Consider the following 25,337-nt stretch of genomic DNA (forward strand, 5'->3'; position numbering starts at 1 on the left):
AGATCATGACCTGAGCCGAAGTTGAATGCTTAACTGACTGAGCCACCCAGGCGCCCCACCACACCTAATTTTAAATGGGATGGGGAAGGGTAAAGTTACCATGTATCCACCAGGATAAAAGTTTAACAAAAAGCCAGAAAGCACGACATATGGGGACTGGTAGATGGTAAATTGCCTTGTTGTTCTTCAACTACTCACCCCACCTGGACTCTGTGAGCAGAGTGCACTTTTCTGCACCAATGGCTTTGGACTTGGCCATGCAGCTTACTCTGGGGAATGAAATGTGGCAGAAAGGACAGTATTCCAGTTCTAAGCAGAGACTTGAAGAGTCTGTGCCAACTATCTTGCACTGTGATCATCTACCATGAGAAGAAGATCATCTACCATGTATACCATGGTATACAGTAGATACCATTGTATCTATTAAAGAGAACAATTTAAATGATAAATCCAGGTAGCCACTGCTCCTTCCATGTGGGCTCTGGAATGAGAGCTACTTGGAATTGTCTTGAACCCATGCCCAACCAATCCACACACAGACCCTTGAGTGAGAGTGAGAGGTGGATGTTTGCAGTACAGTATTGAGATTCCGGAGTTCTTTGTTAAACAGCATTGTTCTAACAAAAAGACAACTAATACAATGGCAGCACAGCAGGATTTCAGCATGGCTAGCCAGTAGAGACAATGGTTTGCAAGAAAGCCTATGAAATAGGATCTTTCTAGTGGGTATTCTAAGAAATATACAGTAAAATGAGATGACATTTTATTATTTGTATACTATCTAAATAGCTAGGCATAGGGGTGTCTAGGTGGCTCAGTCAGTTAAGCCTCCGACTCTGGTTTCAGCTCAGGTCATGATCTTAACAATTCGTGGGTTCGAGACCCACATTTGGCTCAAAACAGACAGTGTAAAACCTGCTTGGGATTCTCTCTCTCCCTCTCTCTGCCCCTCCCCTGACTACACACTAAATAAATAAACATTATAAAACACCTAAAAAATAGATAGGTATAGATATATATCTAAAATATCTTATAACTAGTAAATAATGTCTTATCTATTTTTTAACAAAAATTTTTAATGTTTATTTATTTTTGAGAGAGAGAGTGAGACAGAGTATGAGCAGGGGAAGGGCAGAGAGAGAGGGAGACACACAATATGAAGCAGGCTCCAGGCTCTGAGCTGTCAGACCAAGGTGAAATCGGATGCTTAACCAACTGAGCAACCCAGGTGCCCCAATAATGTCTTATCTATTAAAGAGAACAATTAAAATGATAAATCCTAGTGTTGTTCAGGCACTGTAAGGTGATAAAATTAGAAATTCCTTTTTTTTAAAGATTTTTTTCAAGTAATCTCTACAACCCAACGTGGGGCATGAATTTACAACCCCAAGATCAAGAGTTAAATGATCTTCTGACTGAGTCAGCCAGGCATCCCTAGAAAGTGCTTTTATACTAACATTCCTATGCCTTAAGAAGTAATCCTACAGAAATAATTCAAAAGAATAAAATAACTGAGGCATAAAAATTTATTCAGGCATTATTTATCAGAGTCTAATATTAGAAACAGCATAACTATGCGGTAACAGAAAATTATTAAGCAAACTATAGCTGTATTAATATTATATTATACAATCATTAGAATAATAAATATGTAAACACTCTAGCAACATGGAAATATCTAACAGATGAGAAAAGGACATAAACTTATGTCTAGGCTGTGATTATATCTATAGAAATAGATATGTAATATGTGGAGATAATGACTACAGGGAATGTAGAGAAATTTAAACAGTTGTGTTGGCAGAGTGGGTAAAAGGGTGAATATTTTTCGTTTACGATCTACCACAAAAGCTTAGTTCTTTTGGCAATAAATGTAATCCTAAAAACAACAATGAAATCTCTCTTTTCAAGAATATACTCCTGGGTGTGTAAGAGAGAGTCAGTGATTTGGGTTAAAAGATAATTTTTTAAAGCCTGGGGAACAAAAAGCCTAGAAAGAAATTTCAACAAATGTTTGACATTGATTTTCTCTGGGTATTATGGGTAGTTTACTTTGTACATACTTGTTTTGTAATTTTCAACTGTTTGACAATGCATGTGTTAGGAACTTTGTGAACACATTCTTTAAAAGTTAAGCTGGCATATTTTCTCGCCTCACCACTGAGACCCCACCCTCCGTCTAGTTAATGCTGTCACTTCTTGAATGCAGCAAATGTCTCGCTGTAGATACAGTTTGTCTCCAAACTCAGTAGCCTGTAATTTGATTTGAGACAAAACTAAATATAGCCCCAACTTTGCTATGGAGGATGGAAATCTGACTCTCCTCGCCTTTTTTTGTTTGTTTTGTTTGCAGTAGGAAATTCTTTTCAGGACAGGTGGCCTGGAAGTCTTCTCTCTGGTCAAACTGGGCCTTAAAAGTTTTCCTGGAAACACTTGGAAGCTCTGACAGGTGTGGCCTGAGGTCCAAGCTGAGTGTTGGGGTGAGGGGATTCTAGGTCAGGGGCCTTTTAGATGGTTCCTCTCAACCCTCAGATGTCTGCTGTTATCCTGCCCTCCCAACCCGTATTCCGTGATGATAATTAGGGGAACTAATCCAAAATGGCTGGAGGACAGTCCTCCACACAGTCTCATCAATTCCTGGACACGCCAGGGCCCTTCATGAGTTAAATTCCTAGGATCAATGCATTGTAGAGAATCAGTTTGTTGTGGAGATATCTCTTTGGCCTTATTTCCAAAAATTCAGAGACTAAGTGTCTGGGGCCTCACCATGGAGAAGACTTGCCTTAGCAGAGACTTTGAGCTTTTTTGGGTCTCAACTGTATCATTTGTGAAATAAGTATAACTACATCAACGTTGCTGCATAATTCTGCAAATTAAAATGAAGGTCATTGGTAATGCTAAGAATAACGGTGATTATGTCACTTAATAAAAAAGGTTTTATTTTAGAGCTACAAAGGAGCTTCGGGGCTGTAAGCCCTTTAATTATAGCATGTCTGACTTGTTTAAACCTCATTACATAAATAGTACAGAGTCTCAGGCACTGCCATCAACGAAGGGCCCTTTTCCATGGTCTTAGAACAGTTGAGGAGAATCAAGGTCCCATCGGCTACCGTCTTGAAGCTTGTCTAGAGTTCTGGGAAGTTCAGGAACCCTCTGGCCCTTTGCAGCTGGTGGTAGAGCCCGGTCGCCTCTGTGCTTTGGAAACGGAAATTTGAAGAGGCAGAATATTATAAAATCCGGGGATGACTGCGATGGAGGCGGCGAATAAGGCTGCAAGGTTTCATTCGGATGCCTCCCTGACTGAGGAAGTCCCCGTCCAGAGACTGATGGTGAGACTGCCAGGTCAGATCTCTAGGAAAGTACCATCACGTCCTCCGGGCGTCCTCTGTGCGCACCTGCGTCCGGCCAGGACCGCGTGTCAGACCTTCCCAGTCTCCGGCTCCGGCTTCCCCGTGGGTGCGGTGGTGCGCACGCACACTGGAGGACGTTTTCTCCGAATCCTCCAGAGGGTTGGTTGGGTGTTTTTGCAGCGCCGCTCCGGGGGACGGGGGAGGGACGGAGGGCGGGGTCCGGCGCCCTCGGAGTCCCCGGCCCCGCCGCCCCGTCGGCCGCNCACCGTCCCTCCCCTGTGCCCGACGCGCCGTTAGCGGAGGCGCGGCCGCGGCAAACCCGGTTGCCGAAGCACCGGGGAGCGAGCAGCGCTCTCCCTTCGCCGACGCGGTAAGGGGGAGCCGCGGAGGGAAAAGCTGCTGCGCTTGGCACTGGAGATTCGGGGGCAAGGGTTCTCGCCACCCCAGGCTGCCTCCCCGCCCGGGTGAGGAGCGCCCTGAGAGGGAGGGAAGCGCCTGGAACATGGAGCAGACGTGGGCGAGGTAGGTGAGCTACTGCTTTCTCCCCGTATTCCGGATATGGTGCCCCCCACCCCCAACGCCCTGGGCGCCCTTAAGGAGAAGCCCCCTCCCCTAGGGGCCTCTGACATCTTCTCTTTTTTCTAAATGCCTCTCTAATTCCCACTTCTCTGGATCCTTCTGCACGTGTTCTGCCTCTGGCGTTTGCCTTGCTCTAAGAATCTCCCCCAACCACCTAGTCTCGACAGGCATAGGACCCAGCGGGGTTCCCTGGAAGTTTTTGCAGAAATGGCTCTCTGTCTTTTTCCCTGTTCCGCCGAGGAGAAGGATTCGCGTGATTTTGCAGGGTATCAAATCTCTTTGATTTCACATACCTTGAAAAAGATCAGATTCCTTCTCACCCTGCCACGTTTCCTTCTCAACCTCATCCTCCCCACTAGGGACACAAAGGCAAAGCTCTGGGTGAGCAGAGCCGGCAGTGTTCATCTCCAGAGTCTCTCCAGTTGGAGTGACTTTGGGAGAAGAAAGAAGAGACCAGGGTGCCCTTCATCTCCCAGGCTTTGCAGAGATCAGGGCGACAGCCTGTCTTTTAGGTCACGTTGTGGAGGCGTCTAGTGCAATTGCGTTTTCTCCATCCCCCGGTCCTTCCCCTCAACGTACTTAAGGATAAAAGACAATGAGTTGATACCAAGACTTCATTTTTGTCTGTCAGTGAGAGGGTGGATGGGGATGCTGTATTCCAGAGGCATTTCCATAATAGCTACTTCTCCATCCCAGGATTTAGCTTTGGAGATTGGAACAAGGCCAAATTAGTGTTCTGACTCCTAAGAGAATGCAGATGGAACAAACACGGAAGGTAAATTGAGGGCCTTAGAGGACTTGTGAAGAAGATCTGGGGGATGTCAGCTGATTGTTCAACAGTTCAACAGTATGAGTTCTAGAAAAATTGGAGCTTAGGGTGTGTTGGTGGATATACGCTGTCCAGATGTTCAGGTAGGGATTCCAGTTTTTGCTCTTTGCTGCCCTTAGGCTTCCCTACAGGACAGTGCTCTGTGGTGGGCATCCCTAGATAAAAGGAGTGCAATCAGAAGACACAGGGAAACTAAAAACCATGCTTTGAGGGGTGACTGAAGGACCTGGGGCTCTTTAGTCCAGGGAGGTGAAGACGGGTCAGGGGAGGAGGTGGATATGGTAGCTTCCTTCAAATATTTGAAGAGCATTTGCTGGTAGTGGGGTTAGAGGGATTGGAATCCCTTAGGAGGACAGAACACGTTGTGAGAAGGCAAGTTGTGGCTTAGTGTAAGGGAAAAGCCTTCTAACAAGTGACCTACCTGGGTAGTAGATAGATTCCTGACCCTGAAATTGTTCAAGCAAAGGCTCTCATTACCCTTGGCGGTAATGAGAGTGAGCACATCAGGGCTTCTTGCTCTCTATCAGTGTTGTTCACACTTTCAAAAATATATATTTGGGGGCGCCTGGGTGGCTCAGTCGGTTGAGTGTCCAACTTCGGCTCAGGACATGATCTCGAGGTTCGTGAGTTCGAGTCCCACATCAGGCTCTGTGCTGACAGCTCAGAGCCTGGAGCCTGCTTCAGATTATGTGTCTCCCTCTCTCTCTGTTCCTCCCCTACTCATGCTCTGTCTCTCTCTCAAAAATAAATAAAGATTAAAAAAATTTTTTTCTGAACTTTATATTTAGATGTATATTTAGATTTCAGATACATTCAGAAATAATTTTTAAAAGCCATACATCATATGTTTATAGTTTGATTAATGTCACAAGCTAAGTATATCTGTGTTAACATAAACTCAGATCAAGAGAGAGGACATAGCCAGCCCCCATGAAGGCCTTGTGACCCAAGAATAACTTGTTACCTTAACTTTTAACACCATAGACCCATTTTGCCTGGCTTTGAACCTTGTGTCAGTGAAATTGTCCACTGTGGACTCTTTCATATCTAGCTGCTTTCATTCCATCTTATGTGTGTGGGCTTCCTCCACAGTGTTGTATGTAGTTGTGGTCCATTTATTCTTGCGTCTGTATAGGACTCTATGGTGTGTAAATAGATAGAATTTATTTATCCATTCTCTTGTTAATGAGCATTTGGGCAATTTCTAGTTTGAGGCCATTATGAACAGGGTCGCTATGACCATTCCTGGGCGTGCCTTTTGGTGAACGTATGTACATACTGCTGTTGGGTAAACACATGCAAGTAGAACTGCTGGGTAATAGGAACTGCATGTTCGGCTTTGGTAGACACTGCCACATAATTCTCAAGAGTGGTGATAAAGAGGTTATACAGTGGGTGAGGTGCAATGAAAAGGTGCTCACTGATCATCAGGGAAATGCAAATTAGAGTCACCGCGCCGTACCACCATATACATATTGGAATAGCTAAAATGAAAAAGGCAGAAAATACCAAATGTTGGCAAGGTGGAAGACTCAATATGTTTATGTTTTGTTTTTTTTTTTTTAACCCTCACTCACAATGAGAAATGTACTTACATTACAACCAGGTAGAATCCCAAACATACTGAAACAAGAGTTTCATGTAACGATACTTAATCTTACTCTGTGTTTTGTACTCTGGTCTTTTCTACCCTATCCCTCTTTTTTAAAAAAGAAAAAAGGCTGGTGTGACTCAATTTATTTCACCATCTAATGGGTCACAGATGGAAAAATCCTATAGTCATGTAACTGGTGTCTCAGATATTTCCTAACTAACAGCTAGGATCAGTTCATAAACATTTATTGAAAATGTGAGAGCCCAGGGGTGCCTGGGTGACCCAGTCGGTTAAGCATCCGACTCAGGTCAGGTCATGATCTCATGGTTCGTGAGTTCAAGCTCCATGTTGGGCTCTGGGCTGACAGCTCAGAGACTGGCACCTGCTTCAGATTCTGTGTCTCCTTCTGTCTCTATCTCTCGCTCGCTCTCTCTCAAAAATAAACATTAAAAAAAAAACTTCTTTGAGAGAGACTGAGCATGCAAGTGAGGGAAGAAGGGCAGAGAGAAGGGGAGACAGAGGATCCAAAGCAGGACTCGAACTCATGAACCATGAGAATCAAGATCTGAGCCGAAATCAAACACTTAACCAACTGAGCCTCCCAGACGCCTGTCTATAATTCTAATAGAGGCTAAGGCAGACATATATGCATGAGAGCACGGTAGAGGAGCACAATTTGGGAAATTGGAAGAATAAAAATTAACTATAGAGCAACCATTGCATTTATCAACTTGTGTCTAACCCTTTGGCAGATTTTATTTCACCTAATCCTCACAACCTTATGAGGTATAAGGGAAATGTTATTATTCATTTTTAAGGCAAGGAAAATTGAACTTTAGAGAAATTAAATAACATTCCCTGGGAACACACACAGCTATGAAAGAGATACAGCCCAGAGTGGAGTTTTGCTGGTCCTTTGGTGTCTGAGTCTGTTCTGGAACTGGCTACATATCCTGACTACTCTTAAGCTTATAAGTAAATTTGACTGTGATTCTTTTGTTTGTTTGTTTGTTTGTTTGTTTGTTTTGAGAGAAAGAGAGTGAGAACACAGAGGAGGGGCAGAGGGAGAGGGAGAGATTGAGAATCCCAAGGAGGAGGGGCAGAGGGAGAGGGAGAGATTGAGAATCCCAAGCAGGCTCTGTACTGTCAGTGTAGAGCTAGGTGCAGGGCTCGAACTCATGAACCACGAGATCATGACCAAAGACAAAGTTGGACACAACCGACTGAGCCACCCAGGCATCACCCCCCACACACACACCCCCGATTCTATTTCCAAGTTCATTCTTGGCAACTCTGGAGAGCTTCCTCTCTGAGAAATTCTTCACATGAGACTCCAGACTCTTCATCTTGTGCCATCTGTCCACGAAAGACAGGGTGCTGAGTATCTGAGTTCTCAAAGTCAAATAACCCCTGCTATCAGCTATACATCATCTGCCCTGTGAGAGGTCAATAGCAGTGCTTTTTTACCCAGGGATGTTGCCTCACTGTGACCAGACTCGGTGGTTAAATCATTTGGGGGAGAACGTGGTTTGTTCTGGAATAGCAGATTTCCTGTGACTACATCGGCCTTACAAAAAGCTGGTTGGTCACTGAACAAGCCATTATCCACAAATAAGGTAAGAGTTATCCAAGGAATATGTTCTCAGAGATGAAGAGGCACCTGATGATGAGGGTAATTTCACTCAGCTTCTAGGTCCAGTATCCATCAGGCAGACATTTTCTTTCTTTCTTTTTTTTTTTATTAAAATGTTTTATTTATTTCTAGGAGAGAGAGAGACAGCATGAGCAGGGGAGGGTCAGAGAGAGAGGGAGTCACAGACTCTGAAACAGGCTCCAGGCTCTGAGCTGGCAGTCAGCACAGAGCCCGACACGGGGCTCGAACCCACGAACCGCGAGATCATGACTTAAGCAAAAGTCGGACGCTTAACCGACTAAGCCACCCAGGTGGCCCCAGGCAGACATTTTCTATAGCTCTGCATTTTTAGCATCCGCTTATGTGGACTCACTAAAGAGGAAGGCATAGTTCAGATTCCTTCGCTGTGTTACTAGTTTCTTTTTCCTGCTGAAACAAATTACCATGAATTTGGTGGCTTCACAACACAAATGGGTTTTCTTGCAGTTCTGGAAGTCAGAAGGCTGGGGACTGGCTTTCTAGACGAAAGTGACAGTGTCCGCAGGGGTATGTTCCTCCTGGAAGCTCTAGAGAAGAATCTGGTCCTTGCCTTTTGCAGCTTTAGGGCTGCCTACATTCCTTGCCTCATGGCCCCTTTCCAGCTGTGGTAACACTCCAGTCTCTGCTCCCTTAACTCCTCTCCTACTTCTCATTCTCCCATTAGCTCTTACATGGACCCTTGGGATTACTTGGGGCCCAACCGGATAATCTGGGATAATCCCCCTATCTCAAAATCCCTTTTGCCGTGTAAGGTGGCATCTTCGCAGGCCCTGGAGATTAGGAATGAGGACTTCTTCCCAGGGCTGTTATCCAGCCGACCACGCTAACAAATGCTGGACAAGTCCTCATGGATTCTCTTCCCCTTTTGGGTGGAAATGTTCTCGTTTCTAGCAGATGGGAAAGCTGAGTAAAAGTCAGGCAAATCATGTGTGAACCTTATTCAACTTCCCTAAACAAATAATAACTCAAGAAAAAGTGAACCTGACCGATTTAAAGGCTACTTATAAGACTGAAGGTTAGGAAAGGAAAGGAATTTAATAGTCTGTTTTGTTTTGTTTTATGTAACTATAATTTAATTTAATAAAATGCAAGCATTGATTGTATTTGCCTGCTGCGGCTATGGAAATTTAGAGAAGGAAAGTAACATCCAAGAAAAATAGTGGTTCCGTCTCAAAATTCAAAAAATTTGATTTTGTTTCTTCTCCCTCACATAAAGTACGGCCTTCAAGTAAGACAAGAAGCCCATTTACCATGGTTATATTGCACTTAAATGATCCCCATTGATAGCTTATTTGCATTCTGCTCTGTATTAACTCTTAGCTTAACTTAACTCTACATTAACTCCTTCATAACTGTGGAGGAAGCAGGGACATTTATTTCTCTTTGACTTCATGGTGAGTTGGCAGAGAGTACTATTTACTAATGCAGTTACAACCAGAGATGGCATTTCGCTCCATTTTATAGATGTGGCTGCTGAGTCCAGAGAGGTTAATTTAGCATTGGAGCATGAAGGTCTGGTTGATTCCAGTACCTTTCCTTATTGTGGGACTGCTCTGCATGTAGCACTCTTTATTAGGAAAATACTCCTTTTCGTAATCCTGTTACTTTGGTCTTTGAATCTTTGGTCTGTGGTCTTTGAATTTCTCTTTTAACATTCAGCACCTCTAGCAATTAATTTTCTGCATTTAGGGAAGGAAAACCTCTGCCTTTGAAACTCTGATCTACAGGCCAATACTTGGATTTTGGCTTGTGGGATTTATCTCAACCTGTGCTTTCACCCTCACTTGCTCATATACTGGACATACCTGCCCTGTGTGTCTTTTAGCTCAGACCTAAGGGTGCATTTCAAACACCAGAAGACTGGGAAGGAATGGTAAGGATAAACTAGGTGACCCTCATCATAGTGCTCTTGCCATTCTAGATGGCTGAGGGATCATTTATAGAGAGCTGTGTGGAGCGTCCATTCATTCAGTGGCTGCCCTGGGACACTACTCCTAGTGAAATTGACCCTATTTTATAAATAAAATTCCAAACTGGGCTCAGAACATTCCTCAAGTTGTCTCTGGCAAAAATTCAAATAGCACTTAAAGTTAGAAAGAAAGTCCAGAATAAAAGAGATGTCATAATGACCCAAGGTGACTCTATCTGGTTGTATTTTAAAACATTCAAGGGGTGCCTGGTGGTGCCATCGGTTAAGCATCCGACTTCGGCTCAGGTCATGATGTCAGCTCTGTGCTGACAGCTCAGAGGCTGGAGCCTGCTTTGAATTCTGTGTCTCCCTCTCTCCCTGCCCCTCCCCCCCCGTCAAAAATAAATCAAACATTAAAAAATTTTTTAAAAAAATTCTAATACATGGAAGACTTATTTTTCCTTAGTCTCAGAACATCTTCTAAGTTCTGCGGTCAGCAAGACAAGCATGATCTGAAGTTTTCCTCATGGCTGAAGCACTTCATTATTCATAGACTAGTTATAATAATAATAACTATTAAGTTGTATTTTCATAGCACTTTAATAGTTTCTAATACTAATTAGTAATAGTTTCTAATACTAATCCTAATAATTTCTAATACCATTTTCCCTTAATGTGTCTCATTATCTCCAGTTCTTTTCTGCTTGTTCCACCCTCCAGAAACTTCTTTCCCCCTTGGCTTCTCTCTAATGCCAACTAGGGACAGTAGCAACTGGTACCTTTTCATCATGGCCAAGGAGGAAGGGGTATAAAGGAGCAATAACTGTTGACATATAGAAAGCGTTGACCGACATGGGGCGCCTGGGCGGCTCAGTTAGTTAAACATCTGACTTCGGCTCAGGTCATGATCTCATGGGTTCAAGCCCCATGTTCGGCTCTGTGTTGACAGCAGGGAGCCTGGGGCCTACTTCAGATTCTGTCTCCCTCTCTCTCTGCCCCTCCCCCACTCATGCTCTGTCTCCCTCTCTCTCTCAAAAATGAATAAACGTTAAAAAAAAAAGTTTAAAAAAGAAAACATTATGGACAAAAAAAATTGAATAATTCCTAGCATTTCACACAAGTGTAGGAATATATTTATTTATTTTCCATGTCATAATGTATACTATTGTTATTCATGATGTAGAATAGCATGTCATGTGGAAATAGAATATTTCACACAATCGTTCCCCTTTACAGATGTTTTTAGGTTTCTAGTTTTTAACTATTATAAATAATAGTTGATAAACATATAGGTACATAAAGCATCTTCTTCTATAAGATTATATTTGAATGATAGATGTTCAGAAGTAGGATAACTAGGGGCTCTTGGGTGGCTCAGTCAGGTAAGCATCCAGCTCTTGACTTTGGCTCAGGTCATGATCTCACGGTTTATGAGTTTGAGCCCCACATCAGGCTATACACTGTCAGAATCACACAGCTTGAGATTCTCTCTTTCCCTCTCTCTGCCTCTCTATCTCTTTCAAAATTAATAAATATACTTCATAAAAAGAAGTAGGATAACTATATCACACATTTCTACTTGTTGAATATACATTGCAAATTGCTTAGCATTCAGACTTCTATAACTCACAGGAATATAGGGGATATTTTATTCAGTTTAACCATCATTTTCAAGACTTGAGTCCTTACATTGCAGAAAGGGAAATGCAGGCACACTGACATAAAGTGATGTATCCTAGATGAATCAGTAGCAACATTCCCAGCTTCTCCTCCTCTTTAGGGTAAAATGCTTCACTCTTTTTTAAAAAATTTTGTAACATTTATTCATTTTTGAAAGAGAGAGAGCGCGAGTGGGGGAGGAGCAGAGAGAGAGGAAGACACAGAATCCCAAGCTGCTCCAGGCTCTGAGGTGTCAGCACAGAGCCCAGCGCAGGGCTCAAACCCACGAGTGGTGAGACCATGACCTGGGCTGAAATCAGACGGTTAGCTGACTGAGCCTGCCAGGCACTCCATAAAATGCTTCACTCTTGCTGTTAATCTGTTACTATCCTGAAGTGTTTCCTAAAATAGTTCTAAGCACTAAATTTTAATATAAGAAAGTAAAAGCAGAAATAAATTACATCAAAATTATGCATATGTATTAGATTTCTATTGCAAGGAGAGGAAAAAAGAAAATGGATGCTGTGTCTGGTAATGGGATTACAGACAACATCCTTAACATGCTGCTTTAAAATGAAGTCAGTATATGTTTTTACAGAAGAAGAAATGGACATTTATGCCTGTCAAGTGACAGCATATAAAGTTTGCAGCTGAATGGGTTTGACAAAGCTTCTTCTGTGTGTTACTCCAGGTTATTGCCAGACCACCTAAGGCACTGGCCATTGAGTGTCATTTTACTCTTCCTGAGCTAAGATTATCACGTGGGCCTTAATACTCCAGCTGTTCCACGCATACCTAGCCTTGCCTTTGCTAGGATAACTTTATTTACCCTTCAAAGATTAGTTTCAGCATTACCTCCTTTTGGAATTATTTTTGGAGCCTAGTTCTGGGTGTTTCCTGTAGCCAGAGTGCGCTCTGTCTCCTCTGTCATAGCTTGAAACTAGTTAGTTGGTTGACGCAGTATTTTCCATTCTCTCAGCTCATTGGAAGAAAGGACTTCTGTTTTTTGTCTCTAAATCTTCAGCATCTAACATTGTTTCTAGCACTTAGAAAATCCTCAACTTAGAACCTTTTAGAGAACATTCCCCCCGAGGCTGATACGAACATGTATTTGATAGGTGTCTCCTTATGGAATGGATACCGCTGGTTATCAAAGCTTGATGCCACTATACATTCAAATTGCATTTATTTGTTGTTTAAGTTATATGCATCGAATTCCTGTTATGATCTAGACTTAGTCAATGCTAGCTATGTGCCAGTGAATGTTATAAAAATCCTGCTTGTCAGTGGATGCCATTTTAGAGGAGTCAGTAGGCATGAGTGTATATATAGCATCAGCAGAGCCTTCGTAGCTCATGTGCACTACAAATTCTCCACCCTTAGGATCCTCAACTTGGAGTTTATATTCCTTGACCACAAAGTCAACTTCCCCATCTCTTCGTTCTTTCTGAATATTCAGTTTCCCTTATCACTTATTCCAGTTCTTCTGTATTTTACCTAAATATTTCCATCTCTTTGTCCATCTCCCTACTGAGCCTGGGACTCCGCTATTTCAATCCTTCTCAGCTCTGCTTCAGAATCTCTCACTGCCTCAACAATCCCCAAGACAATTTTATTATCCTCTAGGAGTTTATAATCTTTAAATTTTTTAAACGTCTTTATTTTGAGAGACAGAGACAGAGAGCGAGCAGGGGTGGGGCAGAGAGAGAGGGAGACAGAATCTGAAGCAGCTCCAGGCTCTGAACTGTCAGCACAGAACCTGATGTGGGGCTCGAACCACAGACTGTGAGATAATGACCTGAGCTGAAGTTGGACACTTAACCGACTGAGCCACCCAGGTGCCCCTAGGATTCTATATTCTTTGGTTTATATTTTTAAAATTTGTTTTCCTTTGTGGAAGTGAAATTGGCATACAATATCCTATTAGTTTCAGGTGTACATCATAGTGATTCCATATTTTTATACATTATGCGAAATACTCCCACAGTAAGTCTAGTTACCATCTGTTACCACAAAGAAGTTTTACTGTATTACTGACTCTTATTTCTTGTGCTGTGCATTACATCCCCATAACTTATTTTATTTTATAACTGGAATTTTGTACTGCTTAATCCTCTTCATCTATTTCACCCACACCTTCAACCCTTCTCCACCTCTGGTAACCAGTAGTTTATTTTCTGTGTATATGAGTCTGTTCCTGTTTTATTTTATGTGCTTATTTTGGTTTTGTTTGTTTGTTTGTTTTGGATTTCACATCGAAGTGAAATCATGTATTTATCTCTCTGTTTGACTTATTTCCCTTGGCATAATACCCTCTAGGCCCACCCATGTTGTCATGAATGGCAAGATTTCATTCTTCTTTATAGCTGGGTGATATCCATTGTGTATGAGTGTATGTATACATACACATTCATTTTTATTCATTCATCTATTGATGGACACTTAATTTGCTTCCATATCTTGGCTATTGTAAATAATGCAGCAGTGAACATAGAAGTGCATGTATCTCTTTGAATTGGTGTTCTGATTATCTTCGGATAACTTCTCAGAAGTGGAATTCCAGGATCATATAGTAGCTCTATTTTTTTTTTTAATTTTTATTTATTTCTAGGAGAGAGAGAGAGACAGTGTGAGCAGGGGAGGGTCAGAGAGAGAGGGAGATACAGACTCCGAAATAGGCTCCAGGCTCTGAGCTGGCAGTCAGCACAGATCCCGACGCAGGGCTCGAACCCACAAACCGCGGGATCATGACCTAAGCGAAAGTCGGATGCTTAACCGACTAAGCCACCCAGGTGGCCCTAGTAGCTCTATTTTTAATTTTGTAAGGAACCTCCATACTCTCTTCCATATTGGCTTCACCCAATTTATATTCCTACCAACAGTACACGAGGGTTCCCTTTATAAGCTTTTTTTAGTGCATTATAGGACCATACTGAAAAAGAAGACTCTAGATTCATTCTTCTTATTTCAGGCAGATCTGTAATGTTAAGAAATTCCCCCCTTCCTCCTTTTATCTGCCTCCTCCGCTCTCCTCCCCTGACTCTTCCCCTAAAAATGCATTCCTCAAAACTCCTCACTTCAATAACATAAATAACATCAAGGTACAAACTTGCACATGCAGTGTCATTTTTATTTTCTAGAATTCACACAGGCATACGAACTGAAGAACAACTGAAAGTAAATACATTAAAACTCTTTGTCATTGTCGCCTTCAGGTGGTAGCATCTTTTATGCTTTTTTGTATACATTTTTCTCCTTTCTAAAGTTTTCTAGAAGGAGCATGTAATTCTTTTTAAATCATTAAAAATGACATATGAAGAGAGGAAACGGTAAAAGATTATGTGAGTAAAAAGGGAGGTAGAAACAGGACACGCGTGGTCTTGATGCTTGGTCCAGGGCTCTGAGACCACGTGTGCCCACCGCCGTGGCGTGCCACTGTGCCTTGTGAGCAGCAGATGTTCATGAAACCAGGGACAGCGGCATGCATCCGTTGCCAGGACGGAAAATAAAATGCAAGAGTGAAGTTTTAAAAGTGGGTGGAGAGACCATATACCATCCCTGGGTGACGCAACTGAATCCAAAGCAGATAAGTTTTCCATCTCTTTTGCAGGAGTGACGTCAGTGTCTTAGCTGATTCAGGGCATGGGGAAGAGGACTTATTAGATACTTGGATGTCTGATAACCTCAGGGGGTGAAGTGAGAAAAATAAATACTTGACTTTCCTTTACCTTTTTACAGTATTAAGTGGTTTGTGCCTCTGGACCATGAAGGAGAGCAGCAAGAAAAATAACGTCCATTCCTTTTGGGCCTTAGTCCAAGAGCAAAAATAGGTCACAAAACTTGGATCGGTTGGTGCAGGTGCCCCAGGATGCTTGTGACTCCCTGTAGCTATTGAGGACTGATTAGCACTTCAGAAAACTGTCTCCCAGAGTTCCGTGTGGCCGTGGTCACTCTCTGTGAATAGACTGTGTTGAGTGAAGGGTGTAATTGCAGCCTGTACTGGAGAAAAAATGCTGTTCTATCAGTGCCAAGTCAGCCCACACTTAGTGTGCAGAGGGGGGCTCACACGTGATGCTCTCTCCATTCTGAGGGGGCTTTGCCGACGAAGCATCCTAGCTCGCGAAGGTTATAATCATAGGTCTCGAGATGAGAAAAAAACTCTAATCTCTTCGTATTTGTGCTCTGCATCTGTGACTTCTACCCTATTTGCATTCGAATATGTTTATGCAGTTCTAGCACTGAATTGGGGGGCGGTATTTGGCAACATTTGGAACACAGAAGATACACCCCATGTCTCTCTTGGCAGGAGAACAAAAAATCTGAGAAGTCTCAGAGCTGGTTCACTAGTGGCCTTTCCTGTTTTGACTGTGTCTGTCCATTACCCCTTCTGCCTTTCAGTTTATTTCCTTTGTCCAATATGGACAGTGTTAAGTGTTAGCACAGAAGAGGTTCAGGAAAGGTGGGAACACTGAGAGAGTTTTGGGTAGAGATAGGGAAGTATATAATGATGCATGACTCACTTTCCAGGATAGGACCTATCTAAGAAGTCATACTTGCCACTTCCCCTTTAGGATTTTAATTCCTTTGTCACATGTCATCTGTTACACCGTATTGAAATACTCGAGTGTGAGCTGTGTCCAGTGGGGATGAGTTGGCCTCTCAAAGCACAAATCTGTGTCTGGATTTGACCCTAAATCCAGTCTTCACACAGCATCGCTGTCCACCCTCAGATTCTCCGACTCACTACAGTCAAGGCAGGTGAGGACGAAGCCCCAGGTACAAGTGTAGGTGGAAGTAAGACATATTGGAAAGAGTCAAGTTTGGAGTCAGGTGCCATTTTCTTTTTCTTTTTTTTTTTTCTTTTTTAATGCTTTATGTATTTATTTTGAGAGAGAGAAAGAGAAGAGAGAGAGAGTGGGGAAGGGGCAGAGAGAGAGAGAGAAGGAGACAGAGAGAATCCCAAGCAGGCTTTGTGCGCTATCAGCACAGAGCCCCACACGGGGCTTAATCTCACAAACCATGAGATCATGACATGAGCCGATATCAAGAGTCGGACACTTAACCAACTGAGCCACCCAGGAGCCCCAGGTGCCATTTTCTTTCTTTTTTAGTTTTTTTTGGTTTATTTATTTTTGAGAGAGAAAGAGAGAGAGAGCATGAGCAGGAGAGGGTCAGAGAGAGAGGGAGACACAGAATCTGAAACAGGCTCCAGGCTCTGAGCTGTCCGCACAGAGCCCGACCCGGGGCTCAAACTCACAAACCATGAGATCAAGACCTGAGCAGAAGTCAGATGCTCAACTGACTAAGCCACCCAGGCACCCCCCCCCGGCCCCCGCCAGGTGCCACTTTCAAGTTCAGGCTTGACACCAACTAGCTGTGTAATCTTGGACAAATCATGTCATCCTTTTAGGCCTCTTGTTTCCTCATTTGTGAAATAGGGAACAGTACCTACCTGACAGGATTTTGTGAGGACTGAATGATATGATGCCTGGAAAGCAGTAGACACTCGATGAATTGTGGTAACAGCATTGGTGGTGGGTGGTGGGGGTTGTCCACAATAACGATGGTCATTTAATGCAAGATTCGTGCTGAGGAAAATTCCGCTGGAAGAAAACATGTTGGACCATGAAGTGAGGCTCAAGCAGTCCAGAGACAGTCACCTGTAGATGTCTTTGTTCCCAAATTGGCAGTACTTGTGAAACCCTACCATTTATAAAGCCCTCAGAGCCAGAGATCCAAACATTAAAGAAAGTAGGCCACAGTTCTTCTTCTCCATCCAACCCTTTTGTATTGGCAAGGTTTGAATGTGGATACAAATTAAAAATATAAAAACTTGATCTCTGAACATCGGAAAGATTTCTTTCATTTGAACCAGAATTTAGTAATTCATGTCAAATGAGCTTGAAAAATGTAGGAACTAGGGGCGCCTGGGTGGCTCAGTCGGTTAAGCCTCCGACTTCGGCTCAGGTCATGATCTCGCGGTTCGTTGGCTCAAGCCCCACATCGGGCTCTGTGCTGACAGCTGGGAGCCTGGAGCTGTTTCAGATTCGGTGTCTCCTTCTCCCTCTGCCCCTCCCTGGCTTACGCTTGGTCTCTCTCTCAAAAATAAATAAACAGTTAAAAAAAATTTTTTTAAACAATATAGGAACTAGAATAGAATGTGTGTTTAGTTTAGTGTCTAATGCTGAGGAGGACCCCAATTAACAGCAAACTTCAATAATCTTCCTGTCTTACCACATACTCCCCACTGTTTGAGAAGATCAGATTGAACCTAACCTCCTACATAGTTTCTCTTTTATTGAGGGCATAAAGCAGAGGAGCAATGTATATTGAATTAAAATAGTATTCTCTTTTTTAAAAAATTAAGAATTGACCTTTTAGTATAAGGTTGTGAGAAAAGGAAGATATTCACTTGTATTTTTCACCATCCTAAACCTCTAGCCTTAGGTCTTGTGCAGATTCTCTTCCAGTCCTTACTTATAGTAAGCATCTCAGTACTGACCCTTTCTTGTTTAACATTTTGTTTATTTATTTGTTTACTTATTAATTTTTTTAACATTTATTTATTTTTGAGAGACAGAGAGAAACAAAGCATGAATGGGGGAAGGGCAGAGAGTGAGAGAGACACAGAATATGAGCAGGTTCCAGGCCCTGAGCTGTCAGCACAGAGCCCAGTGTGGGGCTTGAACTCATGAACTGCAAGATCATGACCTGAGCTGAAGTCAGACCTGAGCTTAACCGACTGAGCTACCCAGATGCCCCTTTTTTTTATTTTTTTTTTAAGTTTTATTTATTTATTTTGAGAGAGACAGAGACAGCATGAGTTGGGGAGTGGGAGAGAGAATCCCAAGCAGGCTCCATGCTGCCAGCACAGAGCCTGATGCAGGGCTTGAACTCACAAACCAATGAGATTATGGTCTGAGCCACAACCAGGAGTCAGACGCTTAACCGACTGAGCCACCCAGGCGCCCCGTCTCGTTTAACATTTTAAATCATCCTTACGGATGCTGAGTCGTTAGATGAAGGTACTATGTTTGAGGAGGAAAGTGTAAACACAGCCCTGGCTTCCTCCCACGACTTCCCTTAATACTGCTTCTTACCTGAGGGTTGGAGCCTGAGGAGGAAGTTTGAGGACAGGGAAAGGTAGAAGTATTGGAAGGAGTCCTGGGGGCAGCTTGTGCTTATTCAGGAGGGAACAAAATGAAAACCCCAAATAACACCCTTCATTCTCCTGTTTTGGGGTCTTGGTCATGTTTCCTTGCATATGTGTACCCACCATTCGAGGCTGGATTCAGTGTTCTCTGTTTTCTGCAGATTTCCTCCTACTGGGACAAAATTCATTGCTCTCTCATTTATGTTCTTCAATATCTGCTTTAAAGCTCATTATTCTTGTGATTATCTCACTGAATCCTATCTGCCTTCCCCAGTTGACTCTGAGTACTTTGATGACAGGGTATATTTCTTTTTCACCTTTTTATTTCCAGGGCTGGCCCTATAATCCTCTTCTCTATAAATGTTTATGAGATGGAATGAAAAACCCTAAAAACAGCCAGCAAGGCCCAGGTTTTCGCTCTAAGTACTGTTATAGCAGATTGTTTTCCCCCTTCTGAATTTTTGTTTATCATGAAAAACACACTGTATATAAAGAAGTCTGAAAGATAGAAAGGCAATGCTGAGAGATTGCCTTTGTCTGTAAGGTTAGAGACCTTAAGCAAGAGTGGTGGTGAGTAATGAAGGAGGGGGCCCAGACCGTGTGGTAGAGTGATTGCCCTGGGTGGGGAGGACCTAAAAATGCCTGCTGTTTTGGGAGTTTGGACACTCCTATGGGAAGAAATACCTGAAGGTTAGACATTTTACTAGGTGAGACAAAGGAGAAGATAATGGGGACTGGACAGACATCAGCTCCTTAGAAGTAGTTTCAGGGGTGACTTTGGTCCTGGGATACCACTGTCTCATACTGTCAAAGACGTGTTGCACATCCTACTTTGTAATGGTAAAGGCCTATGGTCGCCATCTTGCCATTGCGCGTGAATGTTATGGTCCGTCAACAAGATCCGTTGCTCTTCTGGGGCCACAAATTAAAATACGAGGCAATAACCCCAAATGTGCAGCTTGCAAAGGAAGGCCAATGGCTGCTCTACAGAAAATGTCTCTCTGCAGCCTCCATCGGAGTGTTACCCCTGGGTGAGAAAGAAGGACCCACGTTTCTACCCCTCCCCTCATTGTTAGGAGACGATAGAAAACGGACCAGCTGCTTACGTTTGGAAAGGAGCTATGTAGTGTGGCTATTTTCAAGCAAAGCAAAATTGAGTGCTTGGATATTCCTGACATAATTGAAACTACTATATTTAGGAAATTACTGGAAAAAAATAATCAGAGCACAGTTTGATAGCAGCAGAGTATCAGAGTGTCGCAGATGGCTTTGAGAGAATCAATTACTTTCTGATTATTCTCAACCTGACCACCCTGGAAAACTAGGAAAAGCTAGTAATATGGGATATTGAATGTTGATGTGTTGTTCGAGTCCAATATCTTCTTAGCTGCCTTAAATCAAGAAAGCGTGGGCAATACACCAGGCAGAAATTAAGTAGGCTAACAGCTTGTNGTGTGCTTGGAAAATGCTTGGGTCTTCAAATTAAACAAGAGAGTGACTTGGCAAAATTAATAATTGTAACGTTAGTGGAATTGGTGTCAGTATTGACAGATCGATGATGTAGAGGGAGAGAAAGGATAAGGCTCAAAGAGGGAAAGGATGGTTCATTTATACAAGAAAAGCACGACTTAAGGTAAAGGCATCTTGGGAGAAAGATTATATATGTACGTCTCTGCTGGAGGGCTGTGTGTGCTCTGATGAACCATATGCTAACTGAGCACGAGTCATCCACGGACCGATGGTAAAAAATAAACCTACAAACACTTTAGTTTGAGAAACTGGGACAAGGACATACGAGTTTTTTCCAGACTTGGGTAATATGGAATAATTTGCCGACATATATGACTGCTTTGCCAAGCAGTGTGCGTATGTCATCCAGCTTGGAGTCTGCCTCTAGCATACCTCAATTCTCTTTGCACTTTGGTTTATCTGATGTTGTCACAAATTGCAATCCCCTAGACCCTAACCCCCTGTGTTTCTTCACTATGAGCCCCTTCCCTGGGGGAGCATCAAATTCCTTCCCAACCTTTTGGAGCAGATGATGAGCCCCACTCTTGGGCAATAAGAGAGGGAACTTGAGCTGTTAATAGAGTTAAAGTGATTTTTAAAAATCTCCTGAGACTGTAAGTATGCCCATTAACTCAGTGCCCATCGAAAGTGACCTCTCTGCCCTTCCGCTTAGTGATCCTTAGTGGGCAGGCAGCTAGCTCAGAGTGGGTGCGGGTGGGGCTGGAGAAGGTGCAGTCTCTCATGGGGCCTATATGCCTTGCCTTGTCGTAACCTGTTCCTGATCTATAGCGTGGAATCTTCAGAGCAAAGAGGATTAAATGAGATCATGTCCAGAAAGTTCCCCAGATCCTTGGAGAGATATTAAAATGGACTTTATGGTTAAGCATCTGTTAGAACAGAATTGCATAATTACTGCAAGGGACCTTAAAAAAAAAAATCCATGTACTTCCTTTACAAATATTTGAGGAAACCAAAGTCCAAGAGGTAAAAGTGATTTATAAGCCAGTGTTAGTGGTTCATCATCCTAGATTAACGAATTGCATGCCGAAGCAACTAGGTTACCCAGGACAGTCTCTTTTTAATTTTATTCGAGTATGGTTGACACACAATGTTACATTAGTTTCAGGTGTACAACATAGTGATTCAGCAAGTTTATACATTATGCTGTGTTCACCACAAGTGTAGCAACTGTACCATATGTTGCTATGTAATATCACTGACTATCTTTCCTATACTGTACCTTTTATCCCCCATCACTTATTCATTCCTTAACTAGAAGCCTGCTGTCACCCATTTTGCCCCCTCCCCTTGGGCAACCATCAGTTTTTTCTCTGTATTTATAGGTCTGATTCCGCTTTTTTGCTTGTTTTTTCATTTGTGTGTGTTTTGTTTTAGACTCCTCCTATGAGTGAAATCATACGGTGTTTGTCTTTCCCACTTATTTCACTTAGTATAGTACCTTCTAGCTCCATCCATGTTGTCTCATCCAAGGCAAGATCTCATCCTTATTATGGTCATGTAGTATTCTGTGGTGTATATATACACCACATATGCCTTATCCATTCTCAAGACTGTGTGTTAAAGCAGAAATGAAATTCTGTCTGCATTTGATCTGTACCAGGGTAACAGCCTCAGAGACCTACACAGAAGCCAGGCGGATATAAAAAATGAGTATGAGAGCTGGGACTACAGATAGAGAGACAGGGATTGTGACAGACTGGAGAACATGTTCTGTTGAAAGGCGGTAGGTTGTCCCCTGTGTGGGAAGGCAGGCCCAGTGTTGCTAGACCCATTCATTTCCTTCCTTTCTTTTTTTTTTTTTAACGTTTGTTTATTTTTGAGTGAGAGTCCAACTGGGGGAGGGGTAGAGAGAGAGGGAGACAGAGAATCTGAAGCAGGCTCCAGGCTCTGAGCTGTCAGCACAGACCCCAACGTGGGGCTCCAACCCATAAATTGCAAGATTGTGACCTGAGGCGAAGTCAGACGCTCAACTGACTGAGCCACCCAGGTGCCCCTGGACCCATTCATTTTCTTTCTTTTTTTTTAATGTTTTATTTATTTCTGAGGGAGAGAGAGAGAGGGAGAGAGAGAGAAAGAGAGGATGAGCAGGAGAGGGTCAAAGAGAGAGGGAGACACAGAGTCTGAAACAGGCTCCAGGCTCTGAGCTGGCAGTCAGCACAGAGCCTGATGTGGGGCTCGAACCCACGAACTGTGAGATCATGACCTGAGCCAAAGTCAGACGCTTAACCGACTAAGCCACCCAGGTGCCCCCCATTCATTTTCTAAGAGAAGTTGGGAGCGGGTCAGCCTTGTGCTAACCAAATAAAACATACTGGCTGGGTTGAATTTGGCCTGAGGAATGACCATGTCCCTGATGGTACAAGCACGGTTACCTTCCTAAGTCTGTAGACTGAACGTAAAAGGAATCCCTCCAGTGTGTGAATAGCAGCAGCTAAGTGTGAGAGTAAGTTTCTCAAATTTTTCAAGACCGTGTTCTGGCTGATGGCTTCAGTATCCTTCCCCTACTTTATCACAACAGAGGGGAATTTGTAAGTAGTACGTCATCTCTTTAATTGCTCGCTCCAAAGGAAAGTTTTTAATGAGGAGAGAAGGGAAAGAGGCAGGTGACCCGGAAGAACCACAAGCTGCTGATCTGCTTTGGAATAATGAAGAAACCGCCAGGTGGTGTGTGCAGTCCGGCGTGCCTCGTCTGGTGCTCTGATGTCCATCTGGAACTTAGCAAAGTGAAGATTCATGCCAACATCCAGCCTTGAGGCAGAGAAGGAAGAAGAACGATTGCTAAACAAATGCCAGTCTCTCTTCCGCCTTCCCGAGAAGCCCTCCTCATCTCTGTCTACACAGTTCTTTTGGGAACAACTTACTGGGTGCCCCCAAGGGTTTAAGGCATCTCCCTGTGGAATTATTGAAATCGTCTTTCTGTTCTGCCTTCGCCACCCGGGCCGTTGTCAGAACAGTAGCCAGCCCTTTTAAAACAGTCACCGCTCCGTTCAGCCCTCTTTCTGACTCACAGGATTCCAGCGGCCAAATGCTGCAGTACAGCCTGAAAGGCTTTTACAGCCTGCCCCCTGCACAGCCTTCCCGTTACTTCCTTGACCTTCCCTCCTCCTATTTCCTCACCATGTACTCATTCCGCCCAGCCACGCTGGCCTCCTTTCTGCTCCCAAAGACGCCCGCATGCTCCCTCCTGTGAACCTTCGTGTTTGATGTTCTCTGCTAAGAGGACTCTTTCCCCAAATACCCGATTTTTTGCTTCTCAGAGAAACGTTGTTTACTAAAAAGTGCAACCCTTCCAGAACTCCCTATCCCCATCCCCTACTTCAGTTTTAAAAAATATTTTTTAATGTTTTATTTATTTCTCTGTGTGTGCGTGTGTGTGTGTGTGTGTGAGAGAGAGAGAGAGAGAGAGAGAGAGAGAGGCAGAGAGAGAGAAGCAGCGTGAGCAGGGAAGGGTCAGAGAGAGAGGGAGACACAGAATCTGAAACAGGCTCCAGGCTCTGAGCTGTCAGCACAGAGCCCGACACGGGGCTCAAACCCATGAACCGTGAGACATGACCTGAACTGAAGTCAGACGCTTAGCCAACTGAGCCACCCAGGTGCCCCTTCAATTTTCTATAGTACTTGTCCCCAATTGCTCTATACAGTTTACTTATTTCCTCTTATTATAAGTTCCAAGAGTGCAGGCATTTTTGTCTGTTTTGTTCACTGCTACATTCGTGCTGCTAAAAAGTGCCTAAAAGCATAGTAAGTGCCTGACCAGTATTTGTTTTATACGTTCAACAAATTTTTTGAACAAAACTCAATTTTTGAAAAAAAACTGTTCTGTTTTTAAAAAAATATTTGCTGAACCAATATACCTCTTGCTACTGAACTGTGATTTTAACATTATCAGTAACAGACTCATATACCATTGTGCATGTGCAAGTGGGGGGAGGGGAAGAGAGAGAGGGAGAGGGAGAATGCCAAGCAGGCTCCACACTGTCTGTGCAGAGCCTCATGTGGGGCTCGATCTGTGAGCCAAAATCAGGAGTCAGACACTTAACCGACTGAGCCACCCGAGCGCCTCCCATTAGTAGACTTTTATCTGTTTTCCAGGTTTTCTGAGTCAATTCTACTTCCTAAACCTAACCTGGGTATTTTGTTGTTGTTGTTGTTTGTTTTTGTTTTGTTGTTGTTGTTGTTGTTTTTTGCTTATCTCCATCTCCACTGTCTTTTCTCTTAGTTAAAACCTTCACAACTTCTTGCTTTTCCCATCCACTTTTATTCCCTCCACACAGTCTCACTCGGCAGCCAGAATGATCTATTTAAAATCAAAATCTGGTCACAAACCGTTCATTCCCTCATTTGAAACCCTTTAGTGGCTCCTCACTGCCCTTCACACAAAACCCTGTATCCTAACCCTGTCCCACAAGGTCCTGCATCATCCGGTGGCAACACTGGTTTTCTCTGTTCTTCGACAGGTTAACTTCTTCCTTCCCCGACTCCGGGTCTTTGCTGTTCCCTCGTAATGGAACTGTGTGCTCAATGGCTATCTTTACGTGTTCTTACTGAGCCTAGGAACCCTTCCTCTGGGGTTTGGCTTTGTATCTCCAACACTTAAGACTGTCCTTAATCCATGGTAGGAGCTTAATAAATACTTGTGGAAAAATAAATGGAAATGGAATGTACGTGTCTTGCCACCTCAGGGATTGGGGACCCTGGGGGGGGGGTACCTCATTAATTAACAATATGTTTCTCTCCACAGAGATTACTTTGCAGATGATGAAGGGGAGATGCTGTCCAGAACAAGCCATGTGGCAGGTAAGGAGGCTGTGGCTCTTACCTCGATAAATTCTTGGTTTCCTGCTGATCATAATCCCCTTAAATTACAGACCCTTAAATTCATCATGGCAGGGGCACCTGGGTGGCTCAGTCAGTTAATATCTGAATCTTGACTTTGGCTCAGGTCACGGTCTCACATTTGTGAGTTCGAGCCCTGTGTCAGTCTCAAATAAATAAAATAAATTCATTATAGCAATATTCTGAGACTTCTCGTGAATTTCCAGATTTGCACATACCACTGTAG

General features: G+C 43.3%; 1 protein-coding gene across 4 annotated transcripts in view; it reads left to right on the plus strand.

Moving 5' to 3' along the window:
- Positions 1 to 3,785: 3,785 nt before the first annotated feature.
- LOC144234341 (myomegalin) overlaps positions 3,786 to 25,337 on the plus strand; it is a 189,231-nt gene continuing 167,679 nt past the window's right edge. For all 4 annotated transcript variants that reach the window (XM_077767682.1, XM_077767740.1, XM_077767733.1 and 1 more), the window contains exons 1-2: positions 3,786 to 3,872; positions 25,017 to 25,072. In XM_077767682.1, coding sequence (XP_077623808.1) covers positions 3,853 to 3,872; positions 25,017 to 25,072 — 76 coding nt within the window. In that variant the 5' untranslated portion in view covers positions 3,786 to 3,852. The remainder of the gene's footprint in view (positions 3,873 to 25,016; positions 25,073 to 25,337) is intronic.

This window comes from Crocuta crocuta, unplaced genomic scaffold, assembly GCF_008692635.1.
Source record: "Crocuta crocuta isolate KB4526 unplaced genomic scaffold, BGI_CrCroc_1.0 scaffold180, whole genome shotgun sequence".
In the NCBI taxonomy this organism is placed as follows: Eukaryota; Metazoa; Chordata; class Mammalia; order Carnivora; family Hyaenidae; genus Crocuta; species Crocuta crocuta.